This window comes from Crocodylus porosus, unplaced genomic scaffold (genome assembly GCF_001723895.1).
Source record: "Crocodylus porosus isolate Cpor-Errol unplaced genomic scaffold, CroPor_comp1, whole genome shotgun sequence".
In the NCBI taxonomy this organism is placed as follows: domain Eukaryota; kingdom Metazoa; phylum Chordata; order Crocodylia; family Crocodylidae; genus Crocodylus; species Crocodylus porosus.
In genome coordinates this window covers 29,648,831-29,667,859 of record NW_017728917.1, presented here as the reverse complement: position 1 = coordinate 29,667,859, position 19,029 = coordinate 29,648,831, and the positions used below count along the sequence as shown (strand labels likewise).

The window sequence follows — 19,029 nt, the reverse complement described above, 5'->3', positions numbered from 1 at the left end:
ATGTTTTGTTGGAGATTCTGTAAATGGTCATGGCAGACAGACCGAGTATTGCTGGTGAGTGGGCAACATGCTGGGCAGCAGAGGGGACCTCTGGGATATAAAAACTGGCCCCGATAGGAGAGAGTTGGAGATAAGAGGCTCTTATCCACTGCACTCTGTCCCCTCTGGTGAATCCATCAGAGCTTGCCAAGCTCCCCAGCTGGGTAAGATAAGCTTCACCCACCACAAGGTAAGAGTTCTGCTGTCAGGCAAAAGCATAATAATCTATTATCTTCCTTGTCTGTTGTACTGTTTGTTTGCCTAATAAAATGGGGTTTGAAAAAAAGACCTCCATCTCAGACCAGTGTGCGCCGAGAACCTCTAGAGTTTCAGAATGAACAACACTTTCTAAAGAAGAGGATAGGAAAGACCTCATCCTGTGACTGTAGATTGCATAGCTATGCCAACCATTAAAGAACACAAAATTTTGTATGAGTCTGGCTGTGCCTGCAGAGCTTCAAGGGTTTGTGGTTAATTTTTTATCAAAAACAGTGTGAATGACAGACAAAATAATTTCAGCTGGAGCTGTTAGCTGAGCTGTAACTCTGGTGAGGTCCTTAATTAAGCTTTCATTTTTGGTTTCTGCTGTTCTTTGTGGCAGACTCAAAAGCTGTCATCATTCTAGCACTAATATTAAACATGCCTAACAGTTAAATTCATTGCTACAATTTAAGCTGTTATTGCATATTTAAAATCAATTGAGTAGCCATTCCATCCTCCTAGAAAGGAGGCCAATAGCTAGCTGATCAGTAGGACTTTAGCCCAGCCTCTTGTTTTGTGGGAACATGTTTGTAGGTATAAATTTTTCTGCCTAAACAAACGAGTTCCTGATAGGAGAAAAATAAAATAGCTCATGAGCTTGCAAAAATGTAAGTGCGGCTTCCTGCAGGATGCAAACTGCATAATGAAGAGAGCTTGGCACACTGAGCTGGTTGGGGTGCAGAGAGGCTTGCAGACAGAAAGGGGCTGTCCCGCACTCTTGGGTCCTAGAAAGGAAGTGTTACAAAGAATGCAAAAACAAAGCTGTGAAACTTCCGAAGTGATTGCTTACAGGCACCTGCGTAAATGAGCATGGATTTACAGAAACAACTCGTGTCTTCGTAAGCTTTTCCACTTTTTTCCAGCCAAAGCGAAGGCACTGTTTAAATGACAAAGTCCAATAGGTGTCACAAGCCTGCCCCTTATATCTGCCCCTTGGCTATAAGTAGTGATTCTGTACAGAGCAGAGCAGCACTTTTTCTAGCCTTTTGTTAACTTGGTTGTTTACATGTTGAAAGCTTCATGATGATGTCTATATGAAATGCATGCTGGGGAAATCTGGATCACATGCCTCAGCAGCTGTTGCCACAGTCAGAGGATCATGTGTTCTTTTACATGGCATAGAGCACTTCGGGATGTGTTTCCACAGAGAGACCTGGGTGGTAGGATGCCAAGCCAGGCCCGTTATATTGACTCAGGCCATATACACAAAAGAACTGTTAGACCCTGAGTTCAGCAGAGCATGCTATAAACTTGGTACAAGTTGGCATGCAGGCAAATGTATTCCTTGCTGCTATTATGCTGTCAAAAATGTTACATTATCTCTGAGGCTCTTTCTTCCCCAGCAAACTTTTTCATGTTGATGGTTCCAAGAATGTTACAACAGTTTTGGGCTTGCCTGTGTTTGAGACCTGCATTAATCATTATGGCCTTGTTTTAGAGCACTGGATTTTACCATTTTTGACTTATTTGAGATACAGTGTTTTATTTTGGTTTCTTCACACACGTGGACCATATTGTGGGTGTGCACCGACAAGATCAGTAGGTATGAAGGCTTGACAGGCTTCACCACTGCCTGTTAGGTTTGTACTACAGATGCTGTTGGTATCAAAGGAATATCCAAAGCAGCATGTATGCCAATGGCCATGTAAAATTACATCCAAATAAATAAGGTTAAGGCTGTGAAGTCAAGATGCCCCTGAAAGTAATGAAGTAATTTGTTAAGGAAGAGTTTGAAAGCAGGTAAGTATTTTGGGGGCAACACTGAGTCAGAAGCTCAACTGTGTTCTAACATAGTTTCTTATCCCCATGGGAAGTTCCTGTGGTCTTACTGTAGCACTCAGAAGGGTAGTGTTGACATGGGAATGCAGGACCTGATCCTGAGAGGTGCTTTGTACCAGTCTATGGAAGAAATTATTGGTGCATTTCACAATAGCCTAGGACACTGGATCATCAGCCCTGGTGCAGGGCCATTTTACTGTAGGCTACTGCAGTGCTTTCATAGGTGGGCGTAAGCCAATCACACTGAAGTCAGAGGAGGATTATGATGCTTGGTACTGCTAAGAATTAGGCCCCTAGCTTGGAAAAGAAGGATCTATTTTTAAGTGTGCAAGTGGCAATATAGCTAAAAGGTGCATGAGACAGATGGAGTGGGAGGAAACTTGCTCTATTTTAATTCAAATATACTAATTAGTAGGGGTGTGCAAAGCTGGCCCTATTCAATTTGGATTGGCCTGAATCAGGGACAGTGATTTGATTAATTGATTCAGATTGCTGTCCCCGATTTGATTCAGCTGAATCTGAAGATATAATGCTGATTTGGAAAGATTGAGTGATTCAGCCATAGACACAACTTTGTTTTTTCTATATACCTTGAGGTAGCAGGCACAGCTCATGATTGATGCAATACTGGGGCACATGGATAGCATCCCACAGGAGAGAGAAAGAGAGAGACAGAGTGAGTGAGAGTGTGTGTGTGTGTGCGCGCGCGCGCAGGAGGTGTCCTTCATGTGCTTGGTGGCGAACCCAGAAGTGGACCAGAAGCATCGTCCGCCGGTGTGCACAGGGGGGGTCAGGGGATCCCAGGTGCCCCCCCCAGACCCAGGAGGCACCAGTCACCAAGCCAGAGAGGCGTGGGGGGCCCCCCGTGTGCTCCCCAGCAGACCCAGAAGTGAACCAGAAGCACTTCTGGTCCACTTCCGGTTCTGCTGCCAAGCACACTGGGGAGCCCCCCGTGGTTCTGTGGGAAACTTCATCCGCCGCAACACTGCAGCATTCACAAGCCCCTGCTACCTAGAGGTATGTAGAAAGAACGTTTAAAGCTGTCTCTATGTCTGAATCTCCAAATCTTTCTGAATCTCTTCAAATTGATTCAGAGGGTTCCGATTCGATTCGGAGAGATTAAAGGGTCCTCTGATTCTATTCAGATTAGGAGATTCAGCCACCAAATTGGGCCGAATCTCTGCCTAATTGAATTGGGGACCGAAGCTTCGCACAGCCCTACTAATTACCTTTTCCCTGCTTCATCAAGCTGCCAGTGTCAAGAGGTGCTTTGCAGAACTAGGTATTCCTGCATGCTTCCAGCAAGTAAGTCTCCACTTTTAGCTTCTCATCCTAAGCTGAGACTAGCAGTAGGGAGAAAATTTTTTCTCTCTAGCAAAGCGAACTTCAATTATATTTGCGCAAGACAGTATTGAGGTTTTGACAAATGGGAGGAAATGAGATAATGACATCTAATGGCTTTAAACTACTAACAACACAAACTCTTGGTGAGATGTATTTATGTTACATAATAATAAAGACCATGCAAATTGCCAAGTGCTTATTTTAATTAAATCTGTTTAATGATACATAGTACAATGTATCCACTATAGGCTTTGCTAAAATTTACAAAAAAGCAGGTTTCATATTTTAAAAAATAAACTTTTTTTATAACAAATTCATAAATAGATGAAGGTAACATATAAAAATTACTTCAGTATGCAAGTTTGTTCCCTTGTTGTCTTGCTTTCCAAAAGGTCTGAGCAATATTGTGATAGGAAAGTTTCAAAGCAAAATGGTTAACTGTGATCAGAAACTTGAGGTCTGCATTTCTTACAGAAACCTAAACAATTAGTAATAGATCAGTCTTAAAAAATGCAGAGGACTTTAACACTGGTATTTGCCAAAACTGGTAAGACATTTTGAAATGCACTGAACAAATTCAATATGAATTAGAGCTTTTTTCCCCAAGTGCATTAGCCAGACTCACCTGAATGATGTATAACTACCAAGGACTGTGCAGTTGGGGGACACTAGATTTTCTAACTGTCAGACATCAACAAATGAGGCACTATTACAAAAGAAACACTGTGCATTTTAGGGTATCAAAAGTTTCAGTACTTCTCAATGAAAAAGTATAAAGCAGAAAGCTTCCTTCTCAAATATTACAAGCAATAGAACCACATTTTCTTCTACATATGACTGAACCCACAAATTTGCCCCAACTCACTTCTGACAGAAGGGCTACAGTCAGATCTTATCCATTGGATTTCAATCAGTATAACTGAGAACCAGATCTGACTTGGAGCTGGTGTATTTATCACTTGACACTGGAATTGTCACACTGTTCTACTCCCATGAGTTTTATTTATCGCAGTTTCTTTTAATATATAATTCTATTGCGGGGCATCTCTTAAACTAACCAGCCCAGAGATCCTGTTCTCATCACTGTATCCTTGTTGTTAAAACATATAAAATATTTTATCACATAACAAATTTCTTCCCTTACTTAAACTATTTCTCCATTTAAAAATAAACTACACATTTACAAATTAAAATAGTTTATTTATCAATGAGACATTGAATTAAGAATGGGGTGGGAACTAATAACGTGTTATTAGAACGAGAAACCCTCTTCTTTTTAGCGCTGGCTCTCATAATAGAATCTGTTTTTTGACAGAGCATTTTTGGACATGCAAAAGAAAAGCAGTTTACCTGAGGGGACAGGATGATTGAGGCAACAGCCCCAAGTAGGACACAAAAGCAGCTGCTGCCAGTGACAGGGCTGCTGCAAATGGCATGGCAGGAGATAGTGCTGCCCCAAGTGCCATGCAGCTGCCCTGGGTATGGCACTGCACTGCTATGTCTCTACTGATGTGACCAGTTGTTTGTTCCTGTACTACAGTGGGAGAGGACTACTTAGTGGCATTTCCAATGCAAAAACATTTGCATCTTTGGGTATCTAAATACCTTTAAAAAAAATTGTGTAACTTTTTAAAAAAGTGGCTTCAATGGCAAGTACAAGTTTGCATACCCATACGTTACAATTTTCTATGCCCGTGCTTCTAAGCACAATTTTGGATGTGCCCAAGATCGGGGTTCAAATTATGCTCCAACTCTTGGGGGGCGGGGGGCGGGGACCAGTCCGCCACTGCTTGAGCTGCTTAGAAAGGCACCAGGTGGGCCAGGGACTTTCATCTTTATTGGGGGGGCTCATCCCCCAAAACCCCTCCGTATTTTGAACCCTGCCCTGAAGATGGCACTCACCATATCCTCAGACAAGTGTGTATTGCGCATCACATGTAATGACTTAGGGCAGTTTGCTACTTACAGAAAAGACCCTCTCCCCCCACCACTGCCCTCCAAGTGCAGAAAAAAATTAAGTTGACCATCACCTACTCTACAGCAGATTGCATTTGCTGTTTTTATATCGTTGTCTGGAAGGGAGTATCATTGGTTAAGAAGTCTGCTAAACCTAGGATAGAAGAATTAATCCAATGTGAAAGCAGCTCTACCTAAAGCAAGGAGGGCTCAAGTGCCACATGGGGAGTTCTGATGAGCTGTGAAGGGGGTGGTACTGACCTCGCCCCCAACATCTCACTTGCCAAACCTTTGCTGCAGCAACTCACCAAACCTCCCTATGGGGCTGCAGGTGGTCAGGAAACAGGGTTCAGGAGTGAGAGGGGGTGGGCAAAGCTGGGATCGTGGGGCAGTGCCTGGGGCCAGGGCCTGCTCCTTATATGCCTCTGCCATTGAGGGGTGGGGGAGAGGTACATGTGGGGAGGTGCTGCCTGAACACTAGTTCACAGGAGCCTGCCATCGGTGAGGGGGAGCAGGGGTGTGTGCAGCAGAGTTTGCCTGGGCGATGCAGTCTGTGCTGCCCCCTGGCACTCCACCTGGGACTGAGCCCCACCCCTTCACACTGGGGCAACCCGTGCTACGCTTCCACTGGTGCCTGTAGCCCAGCTGGGTGCTGTTCTGCTCCCCCCACCTCCATGCTCCTGCCCCTGCCATGCCGTGCTGCTCCTGGCAGGTGGGCAGCTTCAGCCAGGTGATTCCTGCCCCAGCTTTTGTGGCTCCAGCTCCCAGCCACCTTCCACTGGAAGGCAGTTTAGAGCTGGACCTGGAGCCCTGCACACTGGGGCTGGAGCTGCCTGGCTGAAGCTGCTTGCCCAGCATGGTGCAGTGTGGCACAGTGCAGCAGGGGCAATAGCTGGAGCAGGTGCCATCTCTGGAGGCAGAGAGAGCTGCAACTGCACTAGGAACAGGCCCACCAGAAGCTGTGTTTGCTAACGTAGTCCTATACAGACTGCTGAGGGGGCAGCTGCACCAGATCCAGTTACCTGGCAGGCTGGATCTGGTCCACGGCCATGGTATTTTACACACCCATGGCCTAAAGCCTGATCCCACTCTCCAGTTCTTCCTTGAACTAAAGCCCCTCAAACATTAAAGGTAGTGGAGCTGGCTTTTATGGTTTAAACCAGGTCTCAGGTAACAGTCTCAAAAATATCTTAAAAGCCAGGGAAATGTCCTGACTACCTGCCCAAAGAAGTGTGGAACTTAGTCTCTCAGCTCAAACTCTGGCCCTTTGCTAGGAGGCAGATGCTACACTCCATGTTTTTCCTGACCATCACAGTCCCACAAAGTGAGATAAACACCAAGTCAGCAATCATCATGCTGATATCATATGAACATGATTTTAAGTGTTGGGTGCTTAGGGACTTCCAGGGATCCTGGTCCCTAAAGCAATAATAAGATCAGGTGTAAGACAGTGCTTTAGGGCATGGACAGATGCAACATTTACAGCACATTAAACAACTGATACACAGTGTTACAGCACTACAAATTAGCCTGAGCCATATAAAAAAAGACTTCAATGAAACAGGAATGAGTCTTCAGCACTTCCATGTAGTGGCAGTTACAAATGCTCTAATGAAGTACTACAAATTGAAGTGGGATTTTAAGTGCTTTATCTATGTATGTATCTGTCCATACTCTTAAATAGACCTCTTGTGAACTTCATAGCAGCAGCTGGAGGTAGAGAGTCTATCTACAATATCTAACTATGTCCTGGCTCAATGACCACTGTCTCCAACCTATCTGAGTAAGTGCTGCACGATTTACTCTTCACTAGCTGCACAGCCCAATGGAAGAACGAACTCCACTGGCCTGTCCGTCTTAAAGGTGACTTGCAAAAGGAATGTTTAAACATGGTCCCTTTATTTAGTTTGTGTTTACTTTGAAGAGCTGTCAGTTTTGATTCGAGATCTGTGTTTAGCTGTTCTTTGCTAATCAAAATTTTCCCTCAAGTGTTTCAAAACAGTCTCCAAACTAACTGGTTAAATGCTGGTGACTGTTGGTGTGCTTAATAGGATACTTTACAATGGGAGAAAATGCTACTCAGGGCATTGGTTAGCCTCCCTCTGTGGGAAGTGTTGTGGAATAATTTGAAGATAGACTCAGGATCAAACAAAGCAATCTTAGCATAGTTCTTCATTTAGAAGGTAGGACATCAGAATATGTTGGTAGGGAAACTTGTATTTTATACACATGAGTGATTGAGGGCTAAGTACTGGACAACTTTGTAGCCGGATGTGTCACAGATATCTGGCTATTAGTTTAACATGTACACCAGGTTTCTATACATGGGAAAGATGCTTTAACTTTATCCCCACTGTTTACAGGCAACTTCTAGTCACCCTCAATCTAATAGTAAAATAAAAGCCAAACAATTCTTGCCCTTTTGACCAAACACACAGTAAAAGTAACAGAAAAGATCCATGACTATGGCTGAGGAGCACTCTGATCAGCCCAGAAGACATCTACAGATGATCTCCTTGAACCTCAGTACTGATGTAGTTATGTACTGCTCAGTTCCCATGTCACTTGGTAGCCTACAAATTCAGCTTTAGTATTGGTCAGTTCTGGAATAATTTAAAGCCCCCAATATCAAAGGACCATCATCCCCTTGCCCTATGTTCCAGCCCTGACCTTTACATTGTATCTGTGAGGAGCAATTAGCATAGAAATTACATTGGATGAGGGTCCTGGAAAAAGTCAGCCTTAAAGCCTTTTTATGTTTTTGGAATGATGCCCATAGATTGCATCTGAAATGACAGTCTGGCCCCGAGTCAGTGTCTTTTCTACTATGGTGGGATATCAATTCTGCTTGGGGACTCTGGGTATTACCATCCTATGAATATTAAAATAATCCATATGGGTAACTGAGGTGACTATCAAGCTAGCAAAAGCCGAGTACTTCCATCCAGCTACTGCAGGATAGCTAGAAGAAAGACCAAGGCCAATTGTTAGGGTATTAGCCCAAGCCTTGGGACTGTCACAGTCTTCATGTGGGGCTATAGGTAGTCTCTCAATGCCTTACATCTCCATTTGAAAAGATGAGAATAGCCTTTTTATACTCCAGAGGTGCGCTGTGAGGAGAAAAAGGCTATAGATTATGACATGCTCTGGTATTATGGCACTAGAGGGTAGACAGCAGACTAATACAGCTAACTGCCTCTGTCTACTCATGAGAATGGTGCTCATGGATCTGTGATTCTCATAGAGCTACTCCCTCCCCACAAACGATACCAAACCCTAATTCCAATCCTCTTTAGCTTCTCCTACAGCAGCGTGTTCTCCTCAGTCAGGAGCCTGGTTTACTTCCTGCATGTTCCTACACAGAACAAAACTGGCAAGTGCTAAACTATGTACTCTCCAAGCTTGGGAGATATCAAAGGACAGTCACCCTTCACCTTTCACAAAGAATACACTGTTTTCGCTGGTTTCCTCCAGCACACTATTTAAACAAGGTGGCATGACATGATGCACTCAGTTAATAAATGCCTGAGCATGGTGCACCACACTGACTGACAGGAAATAATTTTGACAGCTTTGGAACTTAATAGATGAAAAATGACTTGTATGTTTGAAAAGATTCACATTTTAACAAATGTTCTTGCCTCAACTATATTGTAAGAAGATAACTGTTTTCACAGAAAGCTATGACAAGATGGGGATAATGCTGCAGATTGGGACTGATATGAGATAACAGATAATCAAATGCCCATCTGGATATTATTCTGAACTATAAAATATTAGATACTGGAGGTGCAAATCTCAAAGACAAATTTGAGGAAAAGGCTTTAATATTTTTGAAAGATACTGCTGCTCTGGACACTTCCTATCAGACCCCATGACAATCAAACTTAGTGTTCAAGTAAATCTGATCCTACAAGGTATTGTCGATATTGTGCTAGGCATCCTAGAACTCCAGAGGCAAGGAAAAATTTTAACCCCCTGCTTAACGCTGTTTCCCTTAGCCTATTTTGCTATAACACTCATTTTAAATTGAAACCTTATTTCACTTAGCACTCAGCAAGTTTCATTATAATGCTCATGGTCGCAATCATGGGTCATTAAAAATAATTGTGGTCACCATCTTGGGTTGTTAAATACTTTCGTTTTCACTTCACTTTCATTTCACTTAAACTCGTTTTCTCAGGAACCAATTAAGAGAGCTAAGCTGGCTCGCCTGTAATGCTAAAGCTCCACTAAAGCTTGTCGAACTCCATGAAGTGGCAGCTGGGTCACATGCTATTAATTAGGTTACCACACACACCAAGGAATATGACCTGACCTTGAATGTAGTAAAACTGATCCTATAGTTAGGGGATTCTTTCAGTCTCGGGTATTTAGTCTCTTAAAATTTGTTTTACAAAACAAATGTTAGCAGGAGTCTGTGCTGACACACATTTATTTGAAAATGATACAATTATAATTTTTTGTACAAATTCTACCCATCATGATGGACTGTATAAGCAATAGAAGACAAATAGAAAAGTTATAGCAATACTGATACAGGGAAAATATTGTTCACACAAAAGGGAACAAAACTCTAAGTGCTCTTATTTCAGTGTTTGCCACTGAAATTTGCTCTATAAGTGGTTCGGGGAAAGGACTAATGTCCCTTTTTATGGTTTTACAGTGCTTAGCAACCTTTGGGCACTGCCAAAAATCAATAATAAATACCAATATGAATAATGGTAGCTTAACAAGACCTACCTAAAAGCAATTCCTGCATTACACAAAAGGCTGTATATAGTCTTGTTAATATTCAACTGCCAATAAACAGGGCTCTTAGCAAATATTTGTGACATGAACTCTGATCATATGCTACTGAATCACTCATTCGATCTATATCATTGCACATTCCTAACCTGAGATTTCAAAACATGGTGTTGTGCCTGTAAAGCTAGGGCCAAATCCTGCTCAGCCTCTTCATTCCAATCTCCTTTTGGTTTCAGAAGGATTAGCCCAAGAAAGTTGAGCAGGACTGTGCTCCTAATGCTTATGTTGCATAGATATGGATATGATTTATGCACCCAAGGTTAGTTAAACCATAAATCGTCTTTAACAGAAATCCTTTTTTAAGATACAATTTAGGTTTTCACAGTTTTAACTAAACTTCTCTTCAAGGAACCATGAACCTAGTGAGGACTATGCTATTATCAGGCCAATGAATTTGAATGGTGTGCTCCCTCTGCCCCCCAGAGTAAATGAAACTGTCTATTGTGAATCTGAGTGTTAGATAAGAGTCAACCTGACTTGGATAAATCAAGTCTTCTGTTTGTTCCCTTATTCAAGTAGGTAGGCCATGCAAACATGTATAATGGTTGTCAGGTGTTTTTAAGTCAGAAGGCAGAGCTAACTGAACTGTAGCTATGGCATGTTACAGCAAAATGAAAGAAGCTAAACTGTATCCTTCCTCTGAAGGCACGGCGAACAAACCCAAACTTCACTGCATTTTATACTTTCTAACTGAAGCAGGCTAACTTCTTCAGGCAGGTTCTCAGACTTCAGTGATGGTGCTGAAATACCAGATGAACAAAGGCAAGGACTTGAAAATTAAAGTGCTAGATTTATTTCTGCTTGCTTACTGACCACTGGTGAATATCTGAGAGCGTGCCATGCTTTTTAGTCTTCTGGCACATCTCAGGTTCAATTCTGCCTCCACTGACAATACAGGGCCAAACTTTCACTGACTGCAATGGCAGTGCAATCCAGTCTTTTAAAGCTCTTGATCCAGTCTGGGATGCATCACGATCTAAGCTCTCAGGTATGATTTAAGAATTTTCAGCACTGCTGTTCTTAAACACAGACAGGAGTTCTTACCAGCAGGGTTTGAAATATGGACTTTGGCACTAATCCTGCCCATGATGCGACTCCCAACTGATGTGAGATCATGTGCGAGCACAGAAATTTGCCAGAGTGGGCCCATAGCTGCAAACTAAAGGAGAAGGTGACAAACGATGCTTATACCTGCTAATAGTCTGCAACTTAAGGGTTTGTCCTTTTTTGTATTATAAACTCACATTTATAAAGGAGGAAATAACAATACCCATGTTACAGAAACTAAACAACAAACAGGAGAGCATCTGAAATGCTACTTTTGCTGTGGTAGCTAAATGGGCAGGGAAGGAAGGCGGTGGAGAGGGGTTGGCTTAAGGATTTTGGGATTAAATTTTAGTTTAGTTTTAGTTTTAAATTGGATTACCTTCCTTTTTCTAAGATTGCAGACTTTTAAGATGTCTTGGAAGTTGGGTTTGCTGTGTAGCAACAGATAAGTTAGTCACCTGGAGTTCTGGAAAACTCCATCTCCAGTGTTTAGCTACTGTGGGGCACTCAGTATCTCTTCTCTTTGGAAGTAGGAGTCCAGGGACTATCCTGGAAAACTGTCCTATGTAAAAAAAAAACAAAAAAAACCATCCCTACTTGTACCTCACCCTGCATTTCCATATAAAACATCAGAAATGTAAAAACTAAACTAGCTGAAAATTTTAAGGCCTCTTTACTCTTACAATTATAAAACTTGAAGTGAAAACTATCTTCTTCAATCACAAGCAAAGCCTACAAAGCATTCAGAAATCTTTTTAGTTATCTACTTCATAGTTAAAAATCAAGACAAAGTACACAGAACAGTTTAGTATGTTTGCACAAGAATATTTTTGATGTATTTTTGATGCATTTAAAACAGGGGCCATTAGCCCTTTTCTGCTCTTCCTGACTTTCATGCTTTGTATGGAATGGCTATAAATTAGTGTACTTCAAATAATAATAACCCACACTATGCTTTGGGGGTCAAGATTTCTAACTAGTGACTTTGGGTGCTTCAGTTGTATAGCTGCCCAAATTCTAAAGAGTGGATGCTCAGCATTTCTAAAAATCAGACCCCTCAAAAGTGTTTGGAGTTGCAAAAATCACTTGTTACTTCTGCAAATCTTGGTTTAAAACTACAAACTTAAAAAAATCCTGCTTTCATTCCCTTTGTAAATCCAAGCTTGTAAGGTGCTTGAAAGGGTAAATCCAGAGACAGCTGCCAGCATCAGTACTTTCTAACTGCACATACAAGCTTTAAACTGACAGCTACATCTTCAGGTCACTTCTATTTAACAGGATTATTAAATCAAATCTAGTTCCTATTGCAGACTTCTGAGAAATAGTTAAAAAAGATTTTTCTTGCCGCAAGAAATGGAAAGCAATTGGCAAATTGTGATTGTGGAAGAGGGAACCAGATGAATACATGAGAACATGTGCTTGTCAAGAAAAGGCTCTGTATTCTCCTACAGTCATGAGCCAAGTTTCACGCAGTTCTCAGCTAGGCTGAAATACCGTTTCCCATAAAATGCCCAGACTGTAGTTAAGGAATGGGAGAAAGTTCTAGTTCTGGCATTTGTGCAGTAAACCCCCTCACAACACAACTATTGCTAAACATGCATGACCAGAGATACTTTATATGTGACAGTTAAGCACATCAAAAGAGCTCATGGCTAGCAAAGTCTGTTCAAGGTTTTTCCAGTTCGTATTATTTCCAGTGGTGCTGACACTGAGTTTACGGAATGAAACGAATAAAGCTGAAGGTAAAAACTCAATGACACCGACTTGGAAGAGGAGCTATTTGCTGTGCAAAAAAAGGAATGAAATAAATCAAACCCCTCTTCCTTTAAGGTTGAATTTAAAGGAATTAAATGTCTGCCCCATACTGTTACGCAATCAGGCATCCAGTATTGCTCAGGCTGATTTCACTATTTGTAAGAAAGGTAGTTTTAAAAAGTATCTGAGAGAAGGGCTGTCTCTTTGGCTTTTACCAGCGTTAGCTAGCAATCTGCATCCCACATTTCACTTGCAAGGAGAGAGCTTCCACTGCAGTCCAGTGCCTAAGTCAGAGGAATGCTGCTTGGTCCCACGTTTAAAATAAATCGAACATTTTGATACTTCAGACACTTTTGCCACAGATTCTCTCCATCCCTGCTAGGATCTGACTCCGGTCACAGGTGGAATGTTAAAAATAAAGAGACACTATCAAGGCTGAATAACCTAAAATATAAATAGTGACCATCTTTGCCAGGTATCATATACCAAAGGGCATAGCATTGCAGTTGTGTGGCAAGTTCTTGTTCAGCTGCTATCAGCCCCCAAGCCCCCAACAATCAATTTGAAGCTGCTTGCCTCAGATTCACAACTCACCATGAAGGTTACAGCAAAGAAAATGATGGAAACAAAGAAAAAGTAAATGTCAAGGCTGACTTTTAGAGCTAAACCTTAATCAAGTCCCTTTTTAAAAATCAGAGACATACTCCTCATTGCACTGGTGTCTAACTTCTACAAAAATGCTGCTTTCACAGGAGAATACAGCTACTGGGCTACTCGGCATTAGGTTGAAGCACCATCTAAATTCCAGTTAAGTTAGGAATATCAGCTAGTTCATATCAGCAGCCACACCCCCAGCCCTCTACCACATCTTTACTATCAAGCTTGATGCTGTCTGTGTTTTTCTCACTGAACATTGGGCCTCCATGCCTCATCATGAGCTCTGTGGCCATCTTCACAAAAGCCTCCTCCACGTTGCTGGAGTCTTTCGCAGAGGTCTCTATGGCACAGATGATATCATAGTGTTCAGCCAGACTCTGGGCTTCCTCTAGCTGAACCTCTCGAAGGTCACTTAGGTCAGACTTGTTTCCTGGCAGAAAAAAAGTGAAATTATTTACAGACTGACTTCTCATAATTACTGATATCAGGGCAAATGTTAAGCAAAGAGATGTGATGTGTAGAAGACAAAAGACAGTAGCAGGACCCATGGAAGTGAGACTGGAGTGCAACAGCTGGAGACTGGTAAGGCAGAGAAAATAAGTTATTAATCAAAAGCCACAGCCATTTTTGGGGAGAGGAATGGAAAGTGAAAGCGAGACCAAGTAAGAGCTGTTATTCTGCAGAAACTGAATGATTTAAAATATTATATAAAATTAAAATACTATTCCCTCTTTGGACTCAGGAAACACAATTCACACTTCTGTGCTTACAGAGGACAGAGAACAGTTATTTCTCATAAGAAACAAATTTATACACAAGGCCTGCTTTTCAGACATTCAGAAATATGACTGCACATCTAACACTCACGCTGAACATGCAGCTGCCTTACCTGTATCTGCACATTCAGTCTGTGCATTTTTTACATGTGAAATTCAGGCTTCCTGTAACATCATTACAGTGAGCAAAATCAGAGATGGCTGAGTTAATGAAAGATGAACAGCAAAGAAAACCACTATTTAGCATGAAATGAGTTCAGGAAATCTTAAGGTTTATAATGTAGGAAAATGGTACATGCCAGACTAAGCCATGACATAAGACACAGAACATTACTGTTTAAAGTAAGTACTGTACTCACCAGCTGATAAGCTATTTACAAGTTAGGACTAGAGGCTGAGGATCTCAGACCCTCTTCTCATTAAGAATGAACATATGTGCTGTGGTAGTGTGATCAAAATAGGAAAACAGAAGTAGAAATTCTTGGAGTCAACCCTTACCTCTGACAATGATTGCCCCTAGAGCTGATCAGAAGTTTGGGCTACGACTGCCATTTTCCTCTGGAGTGAAAAGGGTACCTAGATATCCTACTTAGGAAACTATTTACAGCAGAACATGTTCACACTGAGCCCCTCAAAGTATTCCCACAAGAACTGGAGGATAGATCTCAGGCCATTTAGCCTTCTTCAGCATAACTGTCCCTTCAAGGGACATTCTGAAGTAACTTTTGGTTTGGGAAGGAGTCATCATTCTTCATGGAAGGTAAAAATAATTATTTTTTTAACTGTTGGGCAAAACATTTTATTTAAAATATTCATAATTAAACAAAATTTTAGCTCTAAGGGCCCTGGCTCAACTGTGGCTTCCAGTGCTTCTGAGCTCCATGTCAGCCTCAATGTACTGCAAGGAACCAAAAGACTTAAAGCCCTGAGAGATGTGGCTGAGAAGGTTTATAGCTGAAACTCCTGGTTCTGCAGCAGGGAGCCCATAATCTCTGAGATCCCTAAAGTTCTCTCAACTCCCAGACTGCCTCTTGGGGAACCCTGGCTATACTATCCTTTTCCTCAACCAAAGGCGAGGCCACATAATAGGACAGCCCTTAGACCAAGGAAGCCCTGGGATCATTGGCCCCAGGGCAGTTACATGGGAAAAATAAAATACAGAAGCCTGGGGTCCCTAACGCTGTGCCAAAACAGCTGGTAGCAGCTCAGGCAGGTTTTGGACCCAAACCTACCTTCATTTTGTCAGGCATTCATCAAAACAGATACATTTCTAAAAAATGTTTCAGTTGATATGAACTGGCATTTTCTGACAAAAGTATATTTCCTCAGAACATTCACAACTATGGCTACTCTTTTGACTTCTGTAAAAGAGAGATAAAACTGTTATTTCCCTAGTGCAAATACCTGTGCATTGTTTTGTAGTGCTAAGCATTTCATTCATGCTCCAAACTCACCAATCAGCAACTGTACAATGTTGGAGCCAGCATATTTCCTCACGTCCTCGATCCAGCGAGGAATGGACTGGAAAGAGCCCTTCTTGCTGATGTCATAGGCCAGGATTGCTCCGTTGGCGCTCCGGTAGTAGCTCTGGGTGATTGTTCGGAATCTCTCCTGGCCTGCTGTGTCCCAGATCTGCAACTAAACACAACAAGCATGTGGTGAGATGCTGGCTAGTTTACACAGGGGGTGCTGACTTTTTTCAACTCAAGTCCTTTTACTTCTTAATGAAGATGCCCAAGTTGAGATGAAAAAAACATTCATTGAGTTCTTCTGGTTAACAGGACAGGAGTTCTGATTCTTTACAGAAAATCTATACACAATGTAATTCACTTTTTGTATATAAACTGTACAGCCCTGATTTGTGATGAGAATGATGTACTCAGGGCAACATTTTCACACTTGACTGAGTAAAGCTAGCACCTAAATCTATATTTAGATACTAATGTAAAAGATGTACTACCAGTTCCACCTTTCACTGAAGGCAACAGTCGCTTAGAATACTCAACAACTCAGAAAGGCAAGCCTTTTTTGCTTGGGTATCTGAAGTTTTGACCTAAAAAAAATCTTTAGGTACTAGGAAGATGTGTTTCAGGACTGACTGTCTCTCAATCATCCTATTTAGGTGGTTAAACAGACATTTTAAGTTGGTAGTAACATGGCTGTCTAAACTGCTATGCTCTCATTTAAATCCAATGACACAGGGTCATAGAAAAGCAGGCCTGGAAGAGACCTCAAAGTCATTTCTAATCCAGGCCCCTGCTCAATTCAGGATCATCCCCAACTGAACTGTCCCAGCCAAGTGTCTGTCTAACCTGCTTCTGAAAGTTTCCAAGGATGGAGATCCACAGCTTGTCTGGCTGGCCCGTACTGATGCCTAACCCACTCCCAGAGGTGGAAAGTTCCTCCTAATCTCCAGCCTAAATCTCCCTTGCTGCAGTTTAAGGCAGTTGCTTCCAGTCCTGACCCCTACAGCCACGGAGAAAAGCCCATTTCCATCCTCTCTATAATCGCTCTTTATAGTAATTTGAAGTGTTATTAAATCCCTCCCATCTTCTCTTCTCCAAACTAAACAACCCTAGTTCTATCAGTCTTTCTTCAAAAGTCTTGCCTTCTGGGCCCCGACCATTTTTGTTGCCCTGTATTAGACTCCTTCCAAACTATCCACATCCTTCTTGATGTGTGGGGCCCAAAACTAGACGCAGTACTCCAGGTGAGGCCTCACCAGAATGGCCAGTTTTGTTTCCTGTGTTGGAGTGCATACTTCAAAAGCAAGTGTTCTAAGACTCATAGCAAACAACGTAAAATATTCTTTTCTGTCCTTCTGCAGTCTTACAGAGGGTCTCGGAGACTGCCAGCTCATTATAAGACTCTTAAATGGTTGAGTTTTATCGTGATATAGTGACTGTGGGCTGAGCTTTACATACATATATAATTATCTTGAGAGCCTGCATTTTGTCAGCAGTATACTAAATGAGGAAAATTGGAACCATTATCATTTTGGCTGAGACAACTGAGTTTGATTGCTAACCTGTCCTCTCCCATTCAGAGTTTATAAAAATGTCTTCTTTTACTTAAACAAAGAAAGAAATGAAGTAATATTCCACTACCAATGCCCTACTGTAACAGAGGGCTTCTAGTCCCTGTTATTTTAAGGGAGAAAAAGGGCAGCTCAGTAGGGTTGCAATCAGGCTAGGGACAGACATTACACACAGACTGGTTTAAGTGATCAGAAACTGGTTTAAACCTGTAATAGAGCAGATGTTCAGTGCACAGAAACCAGTTTGAGAATGGCTGAAAGCAGTTTGAGATAAACCAGGCTGAATGTAGTATGAGACTTAACTGATTTGGCTTGAACCGATTTATGCAATGTCTGTCCCAGACCCCTAGCTGGTTTAAGATAAACCAGACACCCCCGGCATCCTGGCATGTTCTCTAGGATGGGCGGAGCTCTCTGCTCCACAGCAGGGCTGGCCCCTCCCCTCTGCTTCCTGGCTGGAGCTCCAGAGACTGCAGGCTGCTTCCCTGCTCCCCTCACCTGTGCCTGCTAAGCAGGAATTCCCCTCTCCCCCCTGCCTTCCTGAGGAGGTGTCTGTGTATTAGCTAGCACATCACATGCTGACTATGGTCTGTGCTGAATCAACAGGCAGAATCAACAAGTAGCTGGTAATGCCCCTCTGTTGTTTTCTTAATTGGGAGATAAACACTGTTATCAATTCCCTGCTGGGCTAATCAGAGCTTCTGCCATACTCCCCTCAACTCAGCACTGTAGAATGGAAGGAAGGGCTGCTCTAGTGCCTCCTGGCTTCTAGCCTGAGGTACTGCAGGCATGTACCTGCATGTCTGTGCAGTTATGAAGTGATTCAGCCTGGGCAGATTAGACTAATCTGTAAAGATTGATTCAGTTCAGGCTCTGGCTTTTTCAATGTCTGTCCCTAGCCTCAGTGAGCATCTGGAACAGGACTAGCTGCCAGAAAGTAAGTGGCTGAAGCAGCAGAAAGACAGGAGCCTACAGATGACTACTTGGGAACAAGCTGCACTGCAACAGGACAGAGCGCTGGATAGGTAGTTGAGTGGGGACTGCAATGCAGGTTGATTAAAGCTAAGGAGAAACCCTTGTGCAGAGTTGGGAAATATGTGACTGGAAGGAGTGGTGGTCCTGGGGAATATAAGCCCAGACCTAGGCTGGTCCTAATCTCTGTAGGCAGAGGAGGTTCTGACAGTATAGGCTGCTAGAATGAAAGCTGCAGACCCAGGAAGGTACCCTGGAGGCTGCGGGAAAAAGCAAGAAGATAGGGGAAGGGGTCTGCAAAAATGCAGAGACAGAAGGTGAGGTTTACACTTTAAGTTAAAGACTGGTAGGTTTGTTTAACTGGAGGCTTGAGTTGTGGCTACTGGGACTATGGAGGCCAAGATAGGGTGCCTGAGGGGCATTCCATCCTACAAGGGTGGACACCACAATAAAGCCCTGTTGGGGCCAGGGCCCCTGTAGGCTGAGTGGGCAGAATCACAGTAAGCTGAGATAGAGATTTCATAGATTTCATAGACATTAGGGCTGGAAGGGACCTCGGGAGATCATCAAGTCCAGCCCCCTGCCCAAAGGGCAGGA

General features: G+C 42.6%; 1 protein-coding gene across 1 annotated transcript in view; it reads right to left on the bottom strand.

Moving 5' to 3' along the window:
* Positions 1-9,796: 9,796 nt before the first annotated feature.
* The window catches only part of RAB43 (RAB43, member RAS oncogene family), a 22,116-nt gene continuing 12,883 nt past the window's right edge, over positions 9,797-19,029 (bottom strand). The window contains exons 2-3 of the mRNA XM_019536970.1: positions 15,878-16,061; positions 9,797-14,077 (exon numbers count right to left, since the gene is read on the bottom strand). Of these exons, the coding sequence (XP_019392515.1) occupies positions 13,827-14,077; positions 15,878-16,061 (435 nt within the window). The 3' untranslated portion in view covers positions 9,797-13,826. The remainder of the gene's footprint in view (positions 14,078-15,877; positions 16,062-19,029) is intronic.